Source organism: Sciurus vulgaris, assembly GCF_902686455.1.
Source record: "Sciurus vulgaris genome assembly, chromosome: 10".
NCBI lineage: Eukaryota > Metazoa > Chordata > Mammalia > Rodentia > Sciuridae > Sciurus > Sciurus vulgaris.
In genome coordinates, this window is record NC_136470.1 from 142,301,442 (window position 1) to 142,323,492 (window position 22,051).

Here is a 22,051-nt window from a genome sequence, read left to right on the forward strand (position 1 = left end):
GAAGTCACTGAAACAGCCGCCTGCACTCACCAGGACCTCCCAGTGAAGCAGCCAGGCGATCATTACTGTAAAATCTCCCGTGGCTCTTATGAAATGCGAGACTTGCTATGAAAATCAGCAGGAAAAAAACTCCCCAGTCCACCTTTCCGTGCTGCGAGCCGCTCTTCTCATCGAAGGCCACGCTTTCTTGGTGACTAAGCGCGCACGACTTCCCTTTGTCGAATGCTGGGCAGGACCAGCTGCAACACGCCCTGGCGGAGGGCTGGCAGAGACACTGGGAGACAGATGCCCAGGCTGCCTCCTGTTAACCTGCTGGTTACCGCACCCAGCCTGCATCGCCAGCCAGAGCCGCTGGACCACCATCCCCAGGGGGGCTCGCCCAGCTACTGAGGAGGGGAGGCCTGTGGTCCCAGCCCACCCCGGGGAAGGACACGGCCCCACCCTCCCCAGCAGCCACCACACACAGCCAGGCACACCTGGAGGGGTCTGCAGGGTGAGGAGGGCTGGCCCCAACCCTTCCACACTATACCTTTTTTAAAAGGCACTTAAATCCAGGTGATATAATCCATTTTCCTTTCAATTTAAAAACAAAAAATCAAAATCATCAGTAGCTTTCTAGAAAAGATAGGCATTTTTCCTTAAAGTTTAAAAGAAAAAAGAAAAACAATCTTAAGTTCACTGACCCAAGTAAGAAAGTCAACCCAGGTACGAAAATTCAAGGCACAGAACCGAACAGAAGGCCTGTGTTCTCGTAAGGGACCTTCAGAGGTCCATCTTGGTGAGCTCCCTACTCGCCGTACCCCGGAACTGGGATGGCAGTCCCAAGGACACGCAGGCCAGCCTTCCTGCAGCGTGCTTGGGAGGGTTGCAGGGATGTCTCCCTTTGAATCGATGCTTTTAGGACCTGGTCATTGTTCCGCCACTGAGCTTTTGAATTATGAGTGGCAGATCATTCATTATTTATGCACCATGATAAAAAGAAAAAGTTCAACCCAAAGTAAGGTCTGCAGGGCATAAACCCTGCTGCTCGACAGCTTGGACAGGCTGCACATGCTACAGGCAGAATCCAGAGTGGCACAGGCAGCCGCAGCCCAAGCAAAGGGTTGCTGGTCACCCCGGAAAGTGTTCCCAAGATTGAGCCAATTTCCATTCAGACACCTTTGCTAGGACTACCTACTGATCCGTCACACGCATACCCCTCTGTAGACAAAACGGAAAACGTTAAAGTTCTAGATCTCTGCATTTGTGTGTTTAGGAAAAGGAAACTGAAGGAATATAATTTTGATACCCCAATACTGGAGATTGGATGTATTTGCTTTCTGTACACAGAAGGAAAAAAAACAGGACATACACTTCTTATTCCATTTGACTGTGCGACTGAATTTCGTCAGCCCAGGAACGCCTGAACACTGAGGGACGCGCTGAGTGCAGGGACCTGCTGAGACCCTCCCTGCTGCCCGAGGACTCAGCCGCACCCCCACTGTTTCAGGGTGGAGGGGCCCTCATTTCCTCCTCTGCCGAAGAGAAAGCTGCCCACACAGATGTAAAAGTACATGTACGTTATTTCCTTAAGTCATAAGTAAACACTGATAAGCATTATAGATGTGCGAGCATCAACGTTTTCATCCGCCATTACCTTTGTAACTGCTGTTCATCTATGATAAATAGTAAGTTATTGATTCCATTTGGTAAAATTAATTTACTTAAATGTTGCATTCAAATACCAGAACCTGAGTTTTTTTTTTTTTTTTTTAAACTGGGAAGTTTTAAAATTAATTACAAAAATTTTTAATTATATACATTTATCACCATGATGTGCTTTTAAAAAGAATACAATTTATTTTTTCATTTTGAAGAATAACATTCATTAAACCAGTTTCCTAGCTACCTTTATTTTAAATACTTTGGATATTTATATTCATAGATGTGTGAACATAAGTCAATATTATAAGTGCATTTGAATTTTACTCTCTAAATAATGTGTATAATAATATTTTAAAGAATTTCTCATGAGATAAATTTTTGTTCCTTTCTAACCCAGGATCGACCCAGCTGGGAGGCTATAAATACTATTTTCTAATAGAAAAGCCCCAAAACAAGCAGAGAGCAACCCAGCAGCTCTGAAGGGGCGCCCAGCAGGCCCAGCCTGGGAGGCGGCGCCCACTCAGGACTCCTGCCGCCAGCTCCAGCCCCTGCTGCTCCAGGTGAGTCACCGTCTGATTGCTGCAGGTTCAGGAAGCGCTCTTCCCAGTCCACAAATCTCAGCTACTCCTCACTGTGAGTCATTCGCATCAGCGCGAGCAGGTCTCTCCGGTCGTCCCTAGGCAGGCGAGTTTGAAAGGGAGCCGCCAAGGGCAGCCTCGGAGGGGCTGCGGGCACCCACTGGCCTGGCAGGAGAGGAGATGCTGGCCTGCTGCACTGCGCCAGAAGGCCCCCCTCGCTGCCGGCCGTAGTCCCAGGCCGCCTCCTCATCAGGGCCAAGGAGCCCACCACGGCTAGAAGACACTGGATGGGCAGATGGACAGCCAGCAGCGCAATGAGAGGTAAGGAAAGCTCTCGATTCTCCCAAAAACGTCAGCAGGTGGGACTCGGCACTGACACGACTGTAATTATACTTCTCCCTCGATCTGAGGTTTGAAGGAAAAGCAGAAATCAGACGTGGGTTGCGTCAGACCCTGGCCCCCAGGAGGCCCCGCGCCCTGGGGGGGCGCGCTTCAGCTTCCAGCTCCCCGGGCAGCACCGGGATGCCCTCTGCACCTCCCGGGCCAGGGCACCCGTTCAGTGGGTCGCCCTCCACCCAGGCTTCCTTGGAGAGTGAACACCAAGGCCACACATAGCTGCTCCCCAAGACCCCACACTTCAGCCTGTTTCCTGATCTTCTATCCACATTTCGTTAAGAGATCAAAGCGGGGGGAGGATCCTTTTTGTCCCAGTACCTCATTTTGAAAGAACGAGTCTCGGTCTTTCACTGTGCCACAAAGAACAGGGCAGACTTCATTCTGATGCCTGGAGACAGCGTGTCAGAACAGGCCGGAAAGGCCGGGGAAGCCGCCCGCACCTGGTCACAGGCAACGGCTCAGCCATGTTCCCCTCGACTGTTGGGCAACCTGGCCTCCAGGGAGGAGAGGAAAAGTGAAATGAGCCTTCACCCTCCTAAATTAGAACAAGGACTTTAACCCATGAGGTCCCAGGTTTCCAATTCTGCACATGGTGATTATTTCAAAGTCGCCGTCGGTGGAATATCTGCTGTTTAAGTTTTTATAGGTGTTCCCCATCTGGGCTGATGGGACGAAGTGGCTGCAGTGAGGGGTGAGCTTCAGGAGGACTGGGCTTTTTCATTTCTTAGGTTAAGCTTTATCTACGATAGAGCATATTCTCGAGTTGAATCTGTTGTCATGTTAGGTATGATATTCTTAACAATGGTTTCCTTTCACAACTCTAATTTGAGACTTCAATTTATAAGCAATATGAACAACAAAAAATTATTGTATGTTGGGGATAAGCCAGACACCCTGCTGAAGGCTGGTTATTATTTCTGCCAATTCCAAGTGAACTGTCTCCATGAAGCTAGGCACTAAGGGCGCGTGTTCTGAGTCCCGGCCTCAGGTCACTGTTCCCAAACCCTTTGAAGACGTCTGCCACAGGAATACGTGGGAGGGAGGTGGGCGGAGGAGCAAGCTGGCTTCCCAATTTTCTATTCAGGATACAGCCTAGAAGCCCAGCAGATGGATTGCAAGTTCAAGACCAGCATCAGCAACTTAGCAAGACCCTGTCTTAAAAAATAAAAAGGACTGGGGGTATGGCTCAGGGGTGAAGCACCCCGGGTTCCATCCCCAATTTAAAATAAACAAAGAATGTAGCGCCAGAAGACCGCAACTATTTCACAAGGACTCCGAGGGGAATGTTTTAATCTGAGATGGTCTGTCTGCAGAGGCCCTGGAAGGGAGCGGAAGCTGGGTGGGCGCTCCCACTAGGGCCGTGCCCTGCGGAGCTGGCCAGCTCTGCTCCTTCCTGGGTAGCTGAGTGCTTCACTCCCTGTATGAGCAACCTTCACGCAGGCGCCAGGAGAACGCCACAGGCACTTAGGGCAGAAAGACCAGAGGCCTGTTTGCTCTTGGCTGCTCCAGAACCGAGAAAAACCACAGCAGCCCGCATAGTCCCGCAGAGCCCATAGAGCATGCGTGCTAAACCAGCAGAGAAGCGACTGAGTCCTGGGTGCAGCTGCCCCGGGAAAGACACTCTGCACAGCTGGGGGTGGGGGGCAGTCTACGTTTAGGGTGGAAAGCCCAGACTCAGGCAGAACAACTGGCCACCAGTCATCAGTGTGACCCGGGCAAGACTCCGAGTTCCCAGAGGTCCCTCCTCCTGCGCGGGTACTTCGCAGAGGCCCCTTGTCCCTCTGGATCCCCTGAACCAGGAGATGAGTTGAGGTGCTCGGCTTGGTTATCAGGGAGCCCCAGGCTCCCCTCAAACGCCCAGCACTGCCTGAGAGGAAGCCGGGGGGGCCAAAGCAGAGGCCGCCCAGAGCTGTGCCAGCCAGCGGGGGAGCTCCTCAATCCCAGCCTCCCTGGGTCTGGGGTTCCTCCCTTGCAAGCCCCCCCCCCCCACGTATCCCCTTCTCAGGAGGGAGGCTTTGTGATACAAAAGCGGCCACCAGCCGTGGCTCCATGGTGGCCATCCGCAGCAGAGGCCAGGGCAGAGGTGGCTGTCACCCTGCCGTTGAAACGAGCAAGATGAGCCACAGGATGACTTCAAGGTGAGCAGGATGGAGACCCAACCTTCCGCGTCAGGCCGGGCTCCTACCTGCGCTAGCGCTGACTCCCAGCCTTGCCACCTGGGCCCTAAGAACTCAGGCAGAGGCACGCATCATCTCCACCCCGCACCTGCCCAGCATGCTGTGCCTCCTTATCATACGTATTAGCCGAAAATGGAGACGTGTGCACTAGCACACATGTACAGAAGGACGTCCTCCTCCACGGCCATTCCTAAGAACTTCACCATCTCCCGAGAGCGAATCCTTCAACAGCTCTTTCCTCCTGCTTGTGACCTGGGGTCCACCCAGGGCCTGCACGCGAGACAAACACTGCCACTGGCCGCACTGCCCTGCTCCTGTGATGCTCCACATGGGGTCCGCGTGGCATGCACTGTCCTCCGGGTTGGACAATATCCAGTGCACACCAGGGCTGACTGTGTGCCGAGACTCCAGCACGTCTTGGCAGATGCTATTGAGGGGAGAACTCCCACAGCTGAGATGCGCACCTAGTGTCCACTCTACAGCGTGGCATCCTGAGGGCTGGGCAGCACTGGGGCCTGAACCAGCTGCTGCCAGGGCCACGCTCTCACTCACTGCTGCCCAGGTTCCCAGCACACTCACTGCATCTGTCAGTGACCTCCTCTGTGGGTGGCTGAACAGGTAAGCAGATATTGATTTCCTGTCTATTTGCCATACTATTTGATGGCAGTAAATAACTGGATGCTGCCAGGCACGGTGACACACCCCTATGATCCCAGCAACCTGGGAGGCTGAGACAGAAGGACCACACACTTAAGGCCAGCCTGAGCAATTTAGAGAGGTCCTTATCAATTTACGAAGACCCAATCTCAAAGTTCAAAAATGAAAAGAGCCAGGGACGTGGCTCAGGGTTCAGCGCCTAGGAGCTCAAACCCAGTACCAAAAACAAACGGGTAAAACGGCTATAGCCCAGGGTGGGCTGGGCTGGCAACCCGCCGACACTGCTCTGCCTCCGAGTTCTCCCGGAGGGACACCAGATTCTCATCCTGTGGAGGCGACCGGGCCTGCCTACCTCGTGTCCCCGGGCTGTGGTCAGGGCACAAGCTCAGGAGCTGCGGCAGCCTCGTATGACACCACAAAGAACGATGCTGGGCACCAAGTTCTCGACAAAGGCCAGATTCGAACAAAGGGCCAGGCTACGCAGGGCCCCATCGGGTCCACGAGGACTGCTTTCCAGCGGGGAAACTAAGGCACAGAGGGCGGCACCTTACCCAAGCCAAGCGATCTGAAAGTTGAACCCAGTGTCGTCTCAATGAGTTAAAATGCAGGGAAGGAACTTAGAACAGCCCAGGTGCACAAGAACACCAGCCAGGGCCAAGCCCTCTAGCCCCCTCTCCCCTGCGCGCCTCCTGAGAGAGGGGCGTGTGCACCTGGGCTGCCTCGGAGGGTCTGTGCAGCCTGAGGGGCTGGCAAGCTGGAGAGGCTGCTGGCTCTCAGCCTCCAAGCGACTCTCCAGGGAACACAGAGCAGCCTGAGACCCAGCTGTGCAGTCCAGAGGCCAGAGGGTGCCCCCCGCTAAGTATGCGGAGATTTCGCCTGCCCCCAAGGCAGATCCAGGACAGACGAATCCACGGTCCCCGCACGACAGGAGCTAATGACATAGCTGAAGAAAGAAAAATGGCCACGGAGGAAGACAAGGGCTGGGACACGCACTCTGGAGTTAGGCGTGTGGCTCTCAGGCTGAGAGTGCGGCGCCAGGAGGCCCGGCTGGAGGCCAGCTGCCTCTGGGGCACTGGCAGCAAGGGCTTGCCACACTCCTGGGCACCCAGCCTGCCAGTCCTCCTCACACCTGCCAGACTCAAAGATCATAAATAAAAACAAAATAAACCATTTTAAACAAACTGCCTAGGAGGAAATGGGAAACACAGTAACACGACTCACTGGGGTATTTGCCAAGCAGCCACATGGTGCCTGGGTGGACTTGCATCTGGGGCTTGCAGGAATATGCCAGCTTTGAGCAGGACAGTGGCCTGCAGGGGGCACCGCCCTCCCGCTCCTGGTCTTGGGAACGCCTTCCTCCTGGCCTGCTAGCAAGCCCCCGTCACTCGGTCTTTAACCCGCTTGGTTAAAACAAGCAAATACGGGTAGCTGTGACTCTCGGCCTTCTTTGTGATCGCCGAGTCTGGCACATATAAGGAGGGCGAGTTTGGACAGGAAGGCCACCGTCCCAACAGTGCAGCAAAATGAATGGATCAAAGGACAGTGGGCGGGTGCCATCGAGGGACTCGGCGGTTCTGCTTGGTGGCACCAGGCCGTGTCAACAGTGCCCTCCAGAAGGTCCCTCCACACCTCTGTCCCAGCAGGTCACTGTGGTCACCTGAATAAGTGCAGTATCTGCTAACCATCAATATCACCTCTTCTATTCTGCCCAAAACAATCGTTCCAACTCCACACTGTAAATGACAAAATAGACGCACAGAAGGAAAACCTACCCACCCCATGCCCCGGGGCCAGCACCACATCTCAAACCTGACCTGTGCTTCACTGGAGACCCATCCTGTACAAGGCATGCTGGGACAGCAGGGCCTCTGGTTGTGTTCAGCTTACAGTCCATGGGAAACAACAAACTAACAGGTACCAATCGGCCAGTGCAGAAACCAGCCTGAGCGCTCCAGGGGTGGACCCCAAAACGCAGGTGCCCCTCTTCCCAGCCCGCCCCTTCAGGGAGCCCGTTGAGACCTCAGAGGCCCCGGTCAGTGGCCTTCCTCGTGGTCCCCAGTCAAGTGCCCACGTCTGCTCTTCTCCCCGCCCCTCCTGGGTTGTGCCCTGGCACTCTGGAGGGCAGAGCGAGATATTCATGGAGAGGACACTGGCAGGGGCCTGCCAAGGTGAGACGGGGTCAGAGGGGACACGCCTCGTGAGAACCTCTCGTAAAGTCCCGTGGGTCTGAGTGTGAGCTCTGCCTGCTGGGTGCCCTGTCAGATCGCGGGGTCTGAAGGATGCAGGGAAGCTCAGGCGGTCAAGAGAAGGACAAAAATGCAGGGTAACAGCTAAAGTACGGCCACCAAGCAGGAGGGTCAGCAGCAGGGTACTTACACTGGACTTGGGAAAGGAAATCGAGCTGCGTGTGGGCTCAGTGGCACAGGGGGTATGAGGAGCTTGCCTCCTGGGCCAGCAGGAGGGATGGCCAGGACAGAGGCCGTGGGCACACAGGGCAGGGCAGGGAGGCTTGAGCTGGGCCCTGGACAAGATTGGAAGCCAGGGAGGGCTGAGACAAAGGAGGACACCCAGCAGGGGGCTGTGAGTGGCAGAGGAAATCGCAGGTGGGAAAGGTACGATAAAAGCACAGGCAGGTTCTGTCTCTCCATCTTTATACAGCTGCCCAGAGTGAGTGTGATCCAGATAACCTCACTCGCTTGAGGAAGACTATTTTTTTAAAAAAGATGACTGATACCAGAAGTTGATGATGTACTTACACAGGAATTACTTTCACGATAACATGTGCATGCGCACGTCCTGAAGTAACTACTGTTCACACATTGCCACGGCCGTGTGGGGCGGGCTTTAGCTCTCACCCGAGGAGAAAAGGAAGCCGAGGGGTTTCCATGCTGATACAGACTGATCTGCTCATGCCCGTGAAGGTAGGACAAGCCCGGGACCACGTCCTACGTGACGTCTTTATTCCATTAACTTGGACAACGTTACGCTTTGGTTCGGCTGCCACTCAAAGACAGGAGAGCTAAGCTGATGGCCGTCCTGGTGGGAGAGGCCTGGAGAGCACCTTTCTCACACAGCCACATGAGGACCTGATCAGAACGCCAAGGTGACGACCAACTGCCACCACAAAGACCAAGCTCTGGCCACAGGGCAGCCCCGCCCCAGGAGCATGCTCACCGGCTCACAGAAAGCCTCTTCTCCTCCACATAGGCTGGAGATGGAGACTACAACCAGAGGACAGTCTAAAGCCCCTCCGCTGGCTACTGAGACCACAGCCCCATACTGTTCCACTCAGCTGCCTCAGCACCATGATCTAGAATCATCTATGAGTACCTTACACTCGGCCTAAACGGGAAACATACATATTTCAAGTGAAAAAAACTGCAAAATTTGACTAAATTAGACTTGCATTATTAAACAGAAAACAGCAAGTTTGCCAGGAACCTGCTTTCACGTTACTATGGTGTTGACAGTATAAAGCAGACGGCCCAGGGTTGTCTCGACGGGTTCCCAGGACAGTTAGGAGAGGGGTCATGTGATTATTAGTGTCCCTGTCTGGTTGATGACAAAGCTCAAGCTCTGAGTGGTGAAATGCACAGAATCCAGGTCCTGGAGGCCCCAGGGGCCGCCCACCAAGCACACGACCAGCTTGAGGCCTGAGGGCAGTGCTCATTGCCAGCTTTGCCACTCACTCTTCATGTGACTCTGGGAAAATTGCTGAATCTTTCTCTTTTTTTTTTTTGAACCAGGGATTGAACCCAGGAGTGCTTAACCCCTGGCCACATCCCCAGCACACCTCCCCCATTTCAATTTTATTTAGAGACAGAGTCTCACTAAATTGCTAAGGCTGATTTTGAACTCGTGATCCTCCAGCCTCGGCCTCCAGAGCTGCTGGGATGACAGGCGTGCGTCACTGCACCCAGCAAAGTTGCTGGACCTTGTTGAGGTTTCTCTCCTACACTAAGGGAAAAACCAGGAGTAGGGCTGAGGTTACAAAAATGACACAAACCACATCCTTGGGGAATTTAGTCTAGTCTATACCCACCCATCCCACAAGAATACACACACACACACACACACACACACACGTGACGCAAGGTCCCCTGAAAAAATGCGTGAAGTTTCAAAGAGCCAAAAACACACCTAAGTAGGCGACAGGCGCCAAGGCAGTGTGAAGACCAGAGGGCAGCCCCTGGCAACCCTGATGAAGCCCCGCTGGGCTCTGCGTCCCCAGGCCCAGAGACCTCCCCAGTGGTGTGAATGCATTCATGAGACGCCTGGTGAATACGATGACCTGATTCCATTACAGGAAGAGGCTCCTCCCTAGCAGCAAGGCAGCCCTCCTCCCCAGGCCTTCAGGAGAGCTGCTCCCTGGCCGCGCCCCCCCCCCCCCCCGCCACACACACACACACACACACACACACACACACACACACACACGTCTTAACTGGAAAAGGTTCTAGTTATTGGGGACCGCAGGACGGGGTCTTCTGTGAAGTTTCCATCTCTGCTGCTGAAAGTGGGGTTCCCAGTGACCGGCAGGCACAGGGCCATTTCCCAACAGGAAAGTGTGAACATGACGCTAGAGGCGGGATTCTCGCAGCTGCCAGGCAGGACTTGCACAGCGCTGTCCTTGAGAACCAGCACCACCAGACACCAAGTCCAGGAAACCACTCAGGCAGCTGCTCTTGACCAGCAGGGCAATAGAGAGACTCACGGAGCCAGGGAGAGTCTGTGCAGTGCTGATGCCCAGCAGGGCCCTTCTGCCCACTCTGCCTGACCAGGAGAGGTTTCCCAAGCTGGTACAAGTGCTGGGATCCGATCAGGTCGGGGGCACCGCAGGCCCAAGCACCCAGGCAGCCGCTTCCCTTCCAGCCCTGCCCCCCACTCCTTCCAGGCAGGGGGCAGGGGCTTTGCGGCCCGCGCTGGCCCTCACTCCACCACCAGGAAGTCTGTCTTTCCTTAAGACCTGGAGTCTCAATGTTTCCAAGGATAAGCGCAGTTTAACAGTAAGGGGGTCATCAGCAGAGCACTGGGGACCAGCGCCGCTCAGTCCTGGGGTGTGAACTGAACGATAGGACCTCCTGGAACTATTCTCTCCAGGTGGCTAAAAGGTTCCAGGAGGACCATCTAAAAAGCACGCTAAGTGATGGTCACTAACACAAGGAAAAGTCGGAAACAGGGTGTGCAGGGCTGGGAGGGCAGGGACTGAGGGGCAGGAGGATGAAATCCAAGCAGCACGTGCCTGAGTCAGCTGGTGAGTGTGACCACAGAGGATCGAACGGTCACTGGGCCAAGGGTCGCAGAGTCAAGTGACCGCTGGACCTGGTGGGCAAGCTCCTGTGGGGAGGCCGTGGGCAGGGGCACCTCGTCCTCAGGCACAGGGCGCTGAAGCCGCTGGGTGGTCCCTGCTCAGCACTGCAGGTCTTCCCAACTTCACGACAGGACCCAGATCTGGATTCCTACGTGGAATTTTCTGATGTTTTCAAAAACGTTCAGGCCAAATAAAACTAGGAATCTAGTTTGGAAGCTGAGCAGCCCCTCACAATTTTGGCAGGAAAACAAGCCCTCCCTCTTCCCGACCTCCACAGTGAGGCCCCAGAAGCATCCTCTATTCAGACTCCACAGCAGTGCGACAGGAGGAACCGCAGCTTCCGTTCTAAGCAGATTCTGCAGGGACCCCAGCTCTGCCCATCACTTGCTGGGTGAGTCAGGGCAGGTTGATTAAACTGTCTGAACCTCATTATCCTCCTACCTGTGGGGGGGTGGGAGCGGAATTTCTAGGTCGCAGAGGACTGTTGGGAAATAGCGCTGACTTCAGAGTCCAGGACAGAAAACACGGAGGACGTGGGATCCTTTCCCACACCCTCCGGCAGGAGCACAGCAAGACAGCCAGGGACGCCACGGAGGGTGGCTGAGGGCCAGCAGAGGGCCTCCCAGCATTGACTCCATCTCCCTCGGACGGCGGGGAACTGGGCCCGCCACCAACACTGCGTTCTCAGGTGGTGTCATCAGCTCCTGGGGAGCTGGAGGCGGCAGGGAAGGTCCCGCCCAGGAGCAGCCCTGGAAGCCAGCCCCACCCCCTGCAGCAGGCGGCCTCTTGTGACACCCTGCAAGCCTGGGACGCGCAGAGGAAGCAGAGCCTCTGCAAGGGTCCCGCAGGGAGCCGCCAAGGCAGTGGGCGGAGACTCGCCGCAGGGCAGGCGTGAGCACAAGTGCCAGTCAAAGGACTCCAGGAGGGCAGCTGAGGCCACAGACCGCAGGGCAGGCAGCGTTGGCGGGAGCAGGGGCAGGGAGGAGGCACGGCAGCGGCGGCACACGGCGGGCGCAGACCTCACCCACGCGGGCACCCTGCCAGGCTGCTCGTGCCACTCACCCCACTTCCCACAGCCACTTCATTCCATACGCTGGAGGGTCAGGAGACCGGCGGCGGTGAAGCCCGGCCTGGAGACAGGGTGGGCAGCTGAAGACTAGCTTCTGGCCTCCACCAGAGCACCAGGGGCAGGGCAGGGGCTTTTACTCCCCAAGCTGGGGAACTAAGATTTTAAAATGCCGGCACTGGATGACACCTTGACGAAACCCTGCATCAGTCCTGTGTCCATGTCCACCTGTGCCCTCTCTGTCCCTCCTATAACGGGCTTTTTTTTTTTTAAAGTGAGAGTTTTCTGAAATTGCTGCCCACTTCCTCCTCTCAAAAGCATTACTCAGCCTCTGTCATAGGCTCCTGCCCTCAGCAGGCCCTGCACGGCACACGCAGACCTGGCCACAAACCACCGCCTCTGTCCCTGAATGCCAAGCAACAGCCGGCGCTGTGCTGTGGCCCTGAGGTCCCCACAGGATGAACTGCCCGGCTACTCTTTCCTGGCAACGCTCAGGGCTCTCTGGCCACTACTCCACACCCCCTCTTCCTGGGACTGGGCCTTGAAATGCCCACAGTAGCCTGGCCACTCACTCCAAAATGCAGTTTCGTCCTGGAGGGTCACATCCGTTCCCGCTGCAACTCCCAGCTCCAGTTTGCAGAATCAGTAAAGGAGATGAAGACGGAAGAAATGAGCCAGCCAAGCAGACAGGACCATCATTTACTGAGTCTGGACAGCAAATGTGATTCCAGAAAACTCAATGTCATGCCCAAAATAACTAAAATTCCAAATCTTCCATAGAATTTCAACAAGAATTCAGAAAATGGGAACATAAGTCCTGAACAGGTACAAATTACCAGCTGTATCTCGTGCCTCTGGATTAAAGTTCCAATTTCAAAAGAAGGCACTCATAACCCAGTCATACTCTTCACAAGCAGCTGGCGGCCCTCCCCCGCTGGGGAGGGGACTCTGCCTGTGGCCCCTGCACTTGGCCCCCTTCCTCTCCGTGCATCTTGTCCTTAGTCTTGAAGATCCATGCTCTGCGGCCTGGGGAGAGTCTGCCTGGCTCTTTTCCTTTCCTGAGCACTCGTCTTCTGCTAACTTGAGGTATGACTCACGTTCCCTGACTTGTCCACGTTAAGCGTATGAGCCCAAGGTTTCCACTGACAAGAGAGGTCCCTGCAGCCAGGGCCTCCACAACCTTCATCCCCTGGAGAGCACCTGGTGCCTCCCCAACACCAGCAAACGCTCCTGACCTTCTGCTCCACAGACCTGCAGTTTCAGGACATCTGGCCTAAGGCACATGGCCTTCCGTGTCTGGCTCTTCTTCCCTGCAAAGTGAGCCTGAGGTCCTGCCACAGAGCTGTACTCCGCCTCTTCTTGTCCAGCAGCTCCCCGTCCTGTGGCGGTGCCACACCTTACTACCCACGGGCAGCCTCCAGGTTCTTCTCTGAACTGGTGACAGATGGACTTCTGCATGGGCACCTCTTTCCATTTCTCTTGGTGGGTGCACACCTGGGGGAGGAATCACTGAAACTGGTTGGTTCCAAAGTGGCGATCTCACGCTAAACTCTCCCTGCACCCTGCACCGTGCAAGGGTCCGGTTCTCCACGTCCAAGAAACAAACACACTTGCTACGGTCTTTCCTGTTTATAGCCATTCTGTAGATGCTCAATGGCATTCCACCACCGTCTTGAATTTCCCTGCTGACTAATGATGTTCAGGGATCCTGATGTTCTCTCAGTGACATGACTAGACAATCTTGGCCAATTTCCAACAGGGTCATTTTCTTTTTAATAAGAAGCTGTGAAAGCGCTGTGTGTTCTGGATGTGAATCCTGGACTAGAGTATGGTAGGCAAGCACTCGTCACCGACTCCCTGAGCTCTCACTGCTTCTGCCACAAGGATGGTGCTGGGGAAGCCAGAAGAGACAGCCACATAGCTGGGGGACAGAGAAGCCCAAGGCTAAGGAGGTGCTGGCGGTTTCCTTAGTCACTCTCCCCAGGAAACAATCACGTATAAAAAGACAGCCTGGTGTCGCCTCCCATGGTGTGAGCATCAACACAGGGTCAGCACCCAGCAGGGGGGTCTGAGGGACCAGGGCTCCCCTCAGGGCGGGCGGCCCTGCTCGGGCTGCATGCCATCCACAGCGCCTCCCCGGACGTCCTGCCGTCCACAGCACACCCACCATCTCAGCTCAGCGTTCATGCAGGGAGCATCTCAAGATCAAAAACAGTGACCTGTTTAGCCAGAGCGAGACACTCAAACCTGGTCAACAGCCTCCCTCCGAGGACCAGCCATAAGCTGGTGGCACTCTGAGCCCAGACAGATTTTACAGTCCATTCCAGAGAGGTCATGTGGCCTGACCGGTGTCACACAGCTGGTTAGTGAACAGGCAGAACTAGAGCCCAGAGGCCACATAAAGCCCTCACAACACCGGCCAGCACAGGGGCTTCCTGAGCACGGGAACGATCCCACCTGGACACGAGTCCCAGCACACAGGCACTGGATGAGTCCAGACCAAACCACCACCACCACCGAAAACAATGAGGGTCGGGGCAGCGTGGAGAGACAGACCTGCAAGCGTGTCTGAGTATGTGCCCGAGCCAGGCGCCGTGAGCACCCTCCAGGAGGACGTACACCCTCCTCCACCCCTGCAGGAGGGGACACTGAGTCACGGATCTGTTGAGCTATGTCCCCAAGGTTCACAGAGGATTCCAGAGGGAGAGTAAACACAGAGACGATCTGCGTGTTGAGGCAGGCTGATGGAGGGCTCAAAAATGGACGACTCTCACGTGGTACCACTGTACCCATGCAGAGCATGTGCCTTCTGAGTCCTGGTGGATAATGACTTTTTACTGAAAAGGTAAACATGTGGTATATTAAAACTCCTGCCGGGCATGGTGGCACAGATCTGTAATCCAGCTGCTCAGGAGGCTGAGGCAGGAGGATCTCAAGTATGAGGTCAGCCTCAGCAGCATGGCAAGACCCTGCCTCAAAATATGAAAAAAAAAAAGGGCTGGGGATGTAGCTCAGTGGTAGAGCACCCCCAAGTTTCAAAACAAACCAAAGGAACCAAACCAAACCAAAGAAAATTTGTCCCAGCTGATTTTTATTTTATTTTTTGCCATTTTTCTTTTCCTAGAGATCAAACCAGGGGCCGTCGATGCTGACCCCGCACCCCAGTCGCCCCCCAGAGCGTCCTGACATGCATTTTTGGTTATGAGGCATCACCGAAGAATGGGGCTCAACCTGACACTCGCCAGACTGCCAAGTAAGCTGCTGCGGGGAGAGGCGGAGAGTCTCCTCCCACCAGGGACTCTGCACTGCGTGACAGCTGGGGGCGCTAATGGTCACAGGACCACTAACGGCCAGCAGCTAGCCCGGCTCCTAAGTGTGAGGCGGCAGCAGGAGGGATGGTGTCTCCCAGGTAATGACCTCGCTGTCCCTGCCGTAACCTGGGCTTCACCTGGGCGCTGCCTCTAAGGCGGCAAGGACTGAAGTGACCTCAGGGGGAAGAGTGTAAGCACAATGGCTTTCCAGATTCAGTGGTCTAGAGCAGGGTCACTGAGGCCCCCCAGGGACGCCAGGCAACATCCACCCCCTACTGCGTCACGAGGGCCACCATGCCATGGCAGTGAAGCCCGACATCCTGCACGCCTTCGTTTTCTCATGCCCACTTGGCAAGCAGAGCCAAGACATAAGTTAACACGTCCACATTCTGTGCCCAGGAGTGACCTGCCAGGACTCCTCATAGTCCCTACGGCTCCCACGGTGGCCCTCCAATAGGACAACCTGAGCCTGGCTCCTCACATGGCAGGACGAACGCACACCTACTAAACGCCAGACTGCTCAGTGTGGTGTGTGCAAAGCAGTTCACTCTCAGGAGAGCTGGCAAAATCGCTCTTCTCCATTCACTTCATCAAGTGACCGAGCCAGCAGTGTCTTATGGGGCTTTCTCCAAATCTGTGCTGGTTGATAAGTAGCCACATGGCATCTGAGTAAGGAATGAACCCGTGGAAGGTAGCGCAAGGGAGAAACTGAATTTTGTTCCTGGGCTCATAATTTTAAGTTATGTGTGGTCAGGGCCAAATCTGCCCCCTGCCCCCACGGATGCACACAGAGGGCAGATGCCTGTTCCCCTACAAACAGCCACAACACACACACACACACACACACAGAGCCACCTGTGAGTCAGCCACGGGCAACTTCCTAGGGAAACAGAGTTCTCAGGCGACCCCCGCTGGCGAGGGAAGGCGCGGGAAGGCCGGCCGTCTGGCTCTCTGCTACCGCCCGCGGGCTTCCCCACTCAACAAGCAAGTGCACCTGCTCAGCAATGACCACGGGACACAGTGGCCTTCACACTGCCAAGCAGCTCCTGACTTTCCTTAGGAGAATCACCAGGCCACCCAGCTGGGCCGAGCCTTTCACAGCAGTGAAGGACAGGACAGAACCCCCTGGTGAAAGGACGGGCTGCGTTCTCACAACTGTGCTCCTGGATGGGGACGCTGGGCACACCCCTGAGTTCTGAAAAGCTTCCGGTCAGTGGCAGAGGAGGGGTGACGGGCAGCCAGCAGGAAGCACGTGACACAGACCAATCCTAAAAGCAGCCAGCCGATCTCTCGGTGCTGCCCTGAGAGGGTCAGAGCCGCACGCAGGGGGTTCACACTGCCCTGCGGGCACCTGGTTTGGCCCTCCACTCGCCGGCTACTTCACTAAACAGCCCTCCGGAGGTTTTAACGATCTGCTTAAGCTCTGCCATCCATGTGGCATTGTGGATGAAGTAACCAGGCCTAGGCCTACCCTGCCGATTCAAGAAGGCCCATGTTCCACAGTGCTAGCCCACAGAGACACGGGGGCAGATGCTGCGGAGGTCACAAAGTCAGCAGGCTGAACGCCAGATGGTCGCAAGGCCACAGGGCAGTCCCTCACCACTGCAGAATGCAGCCTCCCCTGCTGGACGTCCCCACTTATAAGGCAGACGTCTTCTGGCATTCTGATTTAAGGCTCCATCCTTAATAATAACCATAATTGCCAGGTAGATTATCATTTAATAAGAGTCCTGGTTCATATAATTAAACTTTAAGATATTATAATGACACAGTGAACAAACTCGCAATCCCCAAGGCATGCTGGGAGGAGGGTGGGGCTTTCTATTCCATGTGGACCTGCCCATAGGGGGCAGCACCAAGAGCTGCACCACCCCACGCCCCACCTGCGTGCACGATGGCTCAGAGTCGGCGCGTGAGCACCCTCCCGAGGCACAGTGATCACTTCAGGAGGGCAGAGCCCACTCCACTTCAAGCAGGCCCCTCGGCTGGACCCTCTGACCTTTCTGCTTCCCTAAGGGCTCCACTCTGGGAAAGTCGGAAGTTACTGCCCGTCGTTTCATTGGGAAAACCAGTCCAAGCAGCTATCTGACCCTGGTTCACAGTGCACTAATGGCTTTGGTACTGATCTGGGTCTTCTGGTGCAGAAGCAGCCTAGATGGCAACACTTTATGAAGTGTCTAGAACAGGCTGGAACGCTGCGGCTCAGGACACCCTGTGGAGTTGGCACGGTGATCCAGGCAGCAGCTGAATCAGGCATTCAAACTCGTAAAGCTTAATAATACTGTGGGCCTCATAACAGGCTCGTCCAGGGACAAATTAGTAGCCTGTGCAAGAATATTTAGGCAGGGAAAACCAGTTTTTAAAAACATAGCAAGGAATAAAAGCAAAAGAATCAGAACACGGACAAGGCTGATCAGGAAGAACCTGCACCTACGTTTCAGGCAGCAATTTAAGAACCTGTTTGGGGATTATAGTCGTCCAAACCATCTCCCCTAGTTCAATTCTTCAAAGAAGGGAACGAGAATACATTCTAAACTGACCGTCTTAGAGGGAACCAGAGATAAATTTATACTGGTACCTAAACAAAATTGTCCCAGAACATAATTGTAACTACATTAAATATTATTAACTAATAATATTTAAAAGTTCAGAAGTGACCTTCTTTCTAACCTTCTACCTAAAAAGTGAACTTGTAAATTGTGTTAGTTGGGCTCTCTGAAAAGGTAGAAGGCAAAATGAGACTAATGACAAGAGGTTCCCTGGGGGCGGGGCTTCAAGGGGAAGTGGGGAGAGGCCAGAGGCAGAAGGGCCTCCGTCAGCCGTGAGGAGAGAGGGCAAAGGCTGGGGAGACCCAGGACAACACACAGGCGGAGGATCCCAAGACTGCCCGCCCACGCCAGCCGGGCGCCCTGCGGAGGTGGACAGGAAGCAGTCCCGGGAAGCTGGCATCTGCAGGAAGGTGGTGGGTGCAGAGCTGAGACAGGATCAGGGGGTTTCACAGCTGCCACATAAATGCTAGTGAGCCATTTCCACATCCATGTGTAAGATGGAGCGTAAGAGAGAAGACTTCAACCCCAAGAACCCAGAATTCAAGAAAATCAAAACTCAGACAATAAACACAACAGGTATAATCTAGCCTTGTAAATAACAAGACTAACAGGCTGCAATTACTTCAACGAGCTGCATTCCTTGGTCATAAACTTAAATACTAAGAAGCAGAAAACAAAACCAGCATTTTTCACTGGACCATACAGCAACGTTTAATTGTGGATCTTCTTAACCGCACAAACACATTTTACTGAACAATACACTCGACCGTATATAATAGTTGTGGATTTGTAATCCACACCCAGGTTAACAGCGGGAATTTCACCTACCTACAACTTAATTAACTTCTACTGCATGAAATGGGCCTAAAACAATCAGCAAGTCAGACCTATCCTACCCTAGACTTCACCTGTTACTTTAAAGACAAATTTTCATTTTACTTAAAAAAATGTAAAAATATTTATTTTTAAAGAATCCTAAGTCTTATAAGGGAGTCCCAGGCAAAAACTGAAAGCAGTTCACTAGTTTTGCTCCTTCCCTACTCTTGACACCGCACAGCTTCAAACCAGGTATGCGGGGCTGGGCTGGGCTGGGCTGGGCTGGGCCGGGCCGGGCCGGGCCGGGCCGGGCCGGGCGGGTGGGGCCGGCAGAGTGTGGCAAAGACCTCGGAGAAAACCTCACCATTTTATCTCCTTGTTACAGGAAATTGCAGTTTTCTGCCTTAGGTTGTTGATTCTGTTGATTCTGTTTGTGAGGCTATCGCACACGAAATTAGAAATCAGGGTGATCTGCACTGGCAGCCCTCATTTTCCAAAGGGAGGCTGAGACTCAGAAGGGCGACCTGCCAGGGGCTGTGGTGTGGGGAGGCCACCCGGTCTCTAGCCTCTTGAGGCATTAACAGGGTGCTGGTCACCTTTCAGCCCAGCCCTCTCGCAACAGGTAAGCCTGCCACTCACCCTGTGTCCCACTTCTCCTGCAGATGACGAGGCACGCGGCCCAGAGGTTCCCACCTCAAGTAACTCGAGTGCGGGGCCCCGAGGGAACGCCACCCTCCACGACGAGTTTGGCGCCATCGTCCTGCCCGTGCTCTACCTGGTGATATTCGTGGCCAGCATCCTGCTGAACGGACTGGCAGTGTGGATCTTCTTCCACATCAGGAACAAAACCAGCTTCATATTCTATCTCAAAAACATCGTGGTGGCCGACCTTGCCATGACGCTGACCTTCCCGTTCCGGATCGCGCACGACGCCGGCTTTGGCCCGCGGTACCTCAAGTTCGTGCTCTGCAGGTACACGTCGGTCCTGTTCTATGCAAACATGTACACGTCCATCGTGTTCCTCGGGCTGATCAGCATTGACCGCTACCTGAAGGTGGTGAAGCCATTTGGGGACTCACGCATGTACAGCGTGACTTTCACGAAGGTGCTGTCCGGCTGTGTGTGGGTGGCCATGGCTCTCCTGTCCTTGCCGAACGTCATCCTCACCAGCGGCCAGCCCACCAGGGAGAACGTTCACGACTGCATGACACTCAAGAGCCCGCTGGGCGTCCGGTGGCATCAGGCCGTGGTCCAGGTCAACAGCTGCCTGTTTGCGGCGGTGCTGGTGGTCCTGATCGGCTGCTACGTCGCCATATCCCGGTACATTCACAGGTCCAGCCGGCAGTTCATCAGCCAGTCCAGCCGGAAGCGCAGGCACAGCCAGAGCATCCGGGTGGTGGTGGCTGTGTTCTTCACCTGCTTCCTGCCCTACCACCTGTGCAGGGTCCCCTTCGCCTTCGGCCACTTAGACAGGCTCCTGGATGACTCTGCACACAAGATCCTCTACTACTGCGAGGAAATGACGCTCTTCTTATCCGCGTGCAACGTGTGCCTGGATCCGATAATCTACTTCTTCATGTGCAGGTCGTTCTCGAGACGGTTGTTCAAGAAGTCCAACATCAGGACCAGAAGTGAGAGCATCCGTTCACTGCAGAGCGTGCGGAGGTCGGAAGTCCGCATTTATCACGACTACACCGACGTGTGAGCCGGCTGGGGCTGCCGGGGCCTTGTACAGTGTGAATAAACGTCGCTTTTCGTTATGCCTGCTGGGGTCCCTCGAAACACGAACTAAGAAAGGAAACCACCATGATGTGAAATGGCGTAATTTGGAACTGAGGGAGGCAGTAAGGCATGGCCAAGAGCAGAGGGCGGGTCAGTGTTCGGTGACCAGCAGGGCTCACGACTGGAGGGGAAAGAGCCACAGCCAGGGCAGCCCAGCACAGTCCCCAGGACATGCTGCTGGCCCGACCCTTCTGCAGAGAACACAGGTATAGAGGGAAATCTCCTCAGCCTCGAGGGTCAGGTGTGGTGGGCACACCTACAACCCCAGGAGCTCAGGAGGCTGAGGCAGAAGGATCATGAGTTCAAAGCCAGCCTCAGCAACTTAGTGAGGCCCTGAACAACTCAGCCAGACCCTGCCTCTAAATAAAAAAATAAAAAGGGCTGGGGATGTGGCTCAGTGGTAACACGCCCCTGGGTTCCATCCCTAGTTAAAAAAAAAAAAAATTGGGAAAGACAATTTGACTGTTTATAACTGAGTAAATATTGATTATGAGGCCTTCCAAGGTCTTCAGCCAAGGTCCCCTGACTGTGGTTAACAAGGTCTTGTGCACGTCAGAGAAGGCATGGAGTGGGGGTCGGGGTCAGGAGGAAGTTCAGCTGGAAAAGCACCAAGTTCAACTCACTGTTTTTCAATAAGCTACTTCAGAGAAAATGTGGCTGAATATTAAGAAAAGACTGCTCTGGACAGTCCTCTGAAGTGACATTTGCCACTATTAAGCCACCCTCAGGAAGTGTTTAAGTCCTCCCCCGCTGAGGGCAGAGAAGAAAACAGAGGCTTGGCAATCCAGTACATTCCCTTCATCAAACATTCACTTAACGATCTTTTTATTTCAGGAGAACTTTTAGCAAAATGCTCTTCCCTATGACTGAACCCAACCTCTCACAGGGATGCTGCCCCAGAGACACTGCAGTGAGCAGACGCCACGGGCCAGCCCGCCCCGCACGGCGGCCCCACCTTGGAACCGACCACAGAATTCCAAGCTAGGGAACAAGAGTGGTCTACGCAGCAATGACCCTGTCCCCGCCAGCACGGGACAGCATCCAGGAACCCAGACTGCCCAACAGGCGAGGCTGCCTGCAGAGGGGTTGGTGGGAAAGGGGTACAACAACCATCTGACATCTTCTATCAAACACCCATCTCCCCACCACGCTGTCCACTCCTCATCGCAGTGGACGCTGGGGTACTTGAGCCCACACTGTCCACTCCTCACTGCGGTGGGCGCTGGGGTACACGAGCCCACGCTGTCTGCTCCTCACTGTGATGGATGCTGGGGTACACAAGCCCAAGCTGTCCACTCCTCACTGTGATGGATGCTGGGGTACACGAGCCACTCTGTCCACTCCTTACCGCGGTGGGCACTGGGGTACACGAGCCCATACGGTCCACTCCAAACTGTGGTGGGCACTGGGGTACACGAGGCACGCTGTCCACTCCTCACTGTGATGGATGCTGGGGTACACGAGCCACGCTGTCCACTCCTCACTGTGATGGATGCTGGGGTACACGAGCCACTCTGTCCACTCCTTACTGCAGTGGGCGCTGGGGTACACGAGCCCATACGGTCCACTCCTCACTGTGGTGGGCACTGGGGTACACGAGCCACACTGTCCACTCCTCACTGCAGTGGACACTGGAATATGTGACCTGCACGCACCTCACCTGCTCACGTGCTGGCCGCTCTGGCTGCGGGGTGACCCTGGCTGGTGAGGACAGGCGTGTTCTAGATCACCAAGGACAAAGGCCTCCCACCAGGGGACCCTCCT

At 54.8% G+C, this 22,051-nt stretch overlaps 2 protein-coding genes across 18 annotated transcripts in view; one reads left to right on the forward strand and one right to left on the reverse strand.

The window, feature by feature from the left end:
* The window catches only part of MED12L (mediator complex subunit 12L), a 250,273-nt gene that overhangs the window by 89,285 nt on the left and 138,937 nt on the right, over positions 1-22,051 (reverse strand). The gene's annotated exons all lie outside the window — the stretch shown is intronic.
* GPR87 (G protein-coupled receptor 87) lies at positions 1,954-20,265 on the forward strand. Of its 2 annotated transcripts, none has more exons than XM_079100967.1 (3): positions 1,954-2,543; positions 14,954-15,082; positions 19,168-20,265. In XM_079100967.1, exons 2-3 carry the CDS (start codon positions 15,031-15,033, stop codon positions 20,208-20,210), a joined length of 1,095 nt encoding a protein of 364 aa, XP_078957093.1. In that variant the 5' UTR covers positions 1,954-2,543; positions 14,954-15,030; the 3' UTR covers positions 20,211-20,265. The 2 variants fall into 2 exon arrangements, with proteins under 2 accessions (XP_078957093.1, XP_078957094.1); XM_079100968.1 differs by lacking the exon at positions 1,954-2,543 and adding an exon at positions 10,664-11,154.

What these genes read in the sequence shown, in the direction of transcription:
- GPR87 (XM_079100967.1), top strand. Translation starts at nt 15,031, where the DNA reads ATGAGGCATCACCGAAGAATGGGGCTCAACCTGACACTCGCCAGACTG. An exon ending in GACACTCGCCAGACTGCCAA is followed by an intron (nt 15,083 to 19,167) that starts GTAAGCTGCTGC and finishes CTTCTCCTGCAG; the next exon opens with ATGACGAGGCACGCGGCCCA.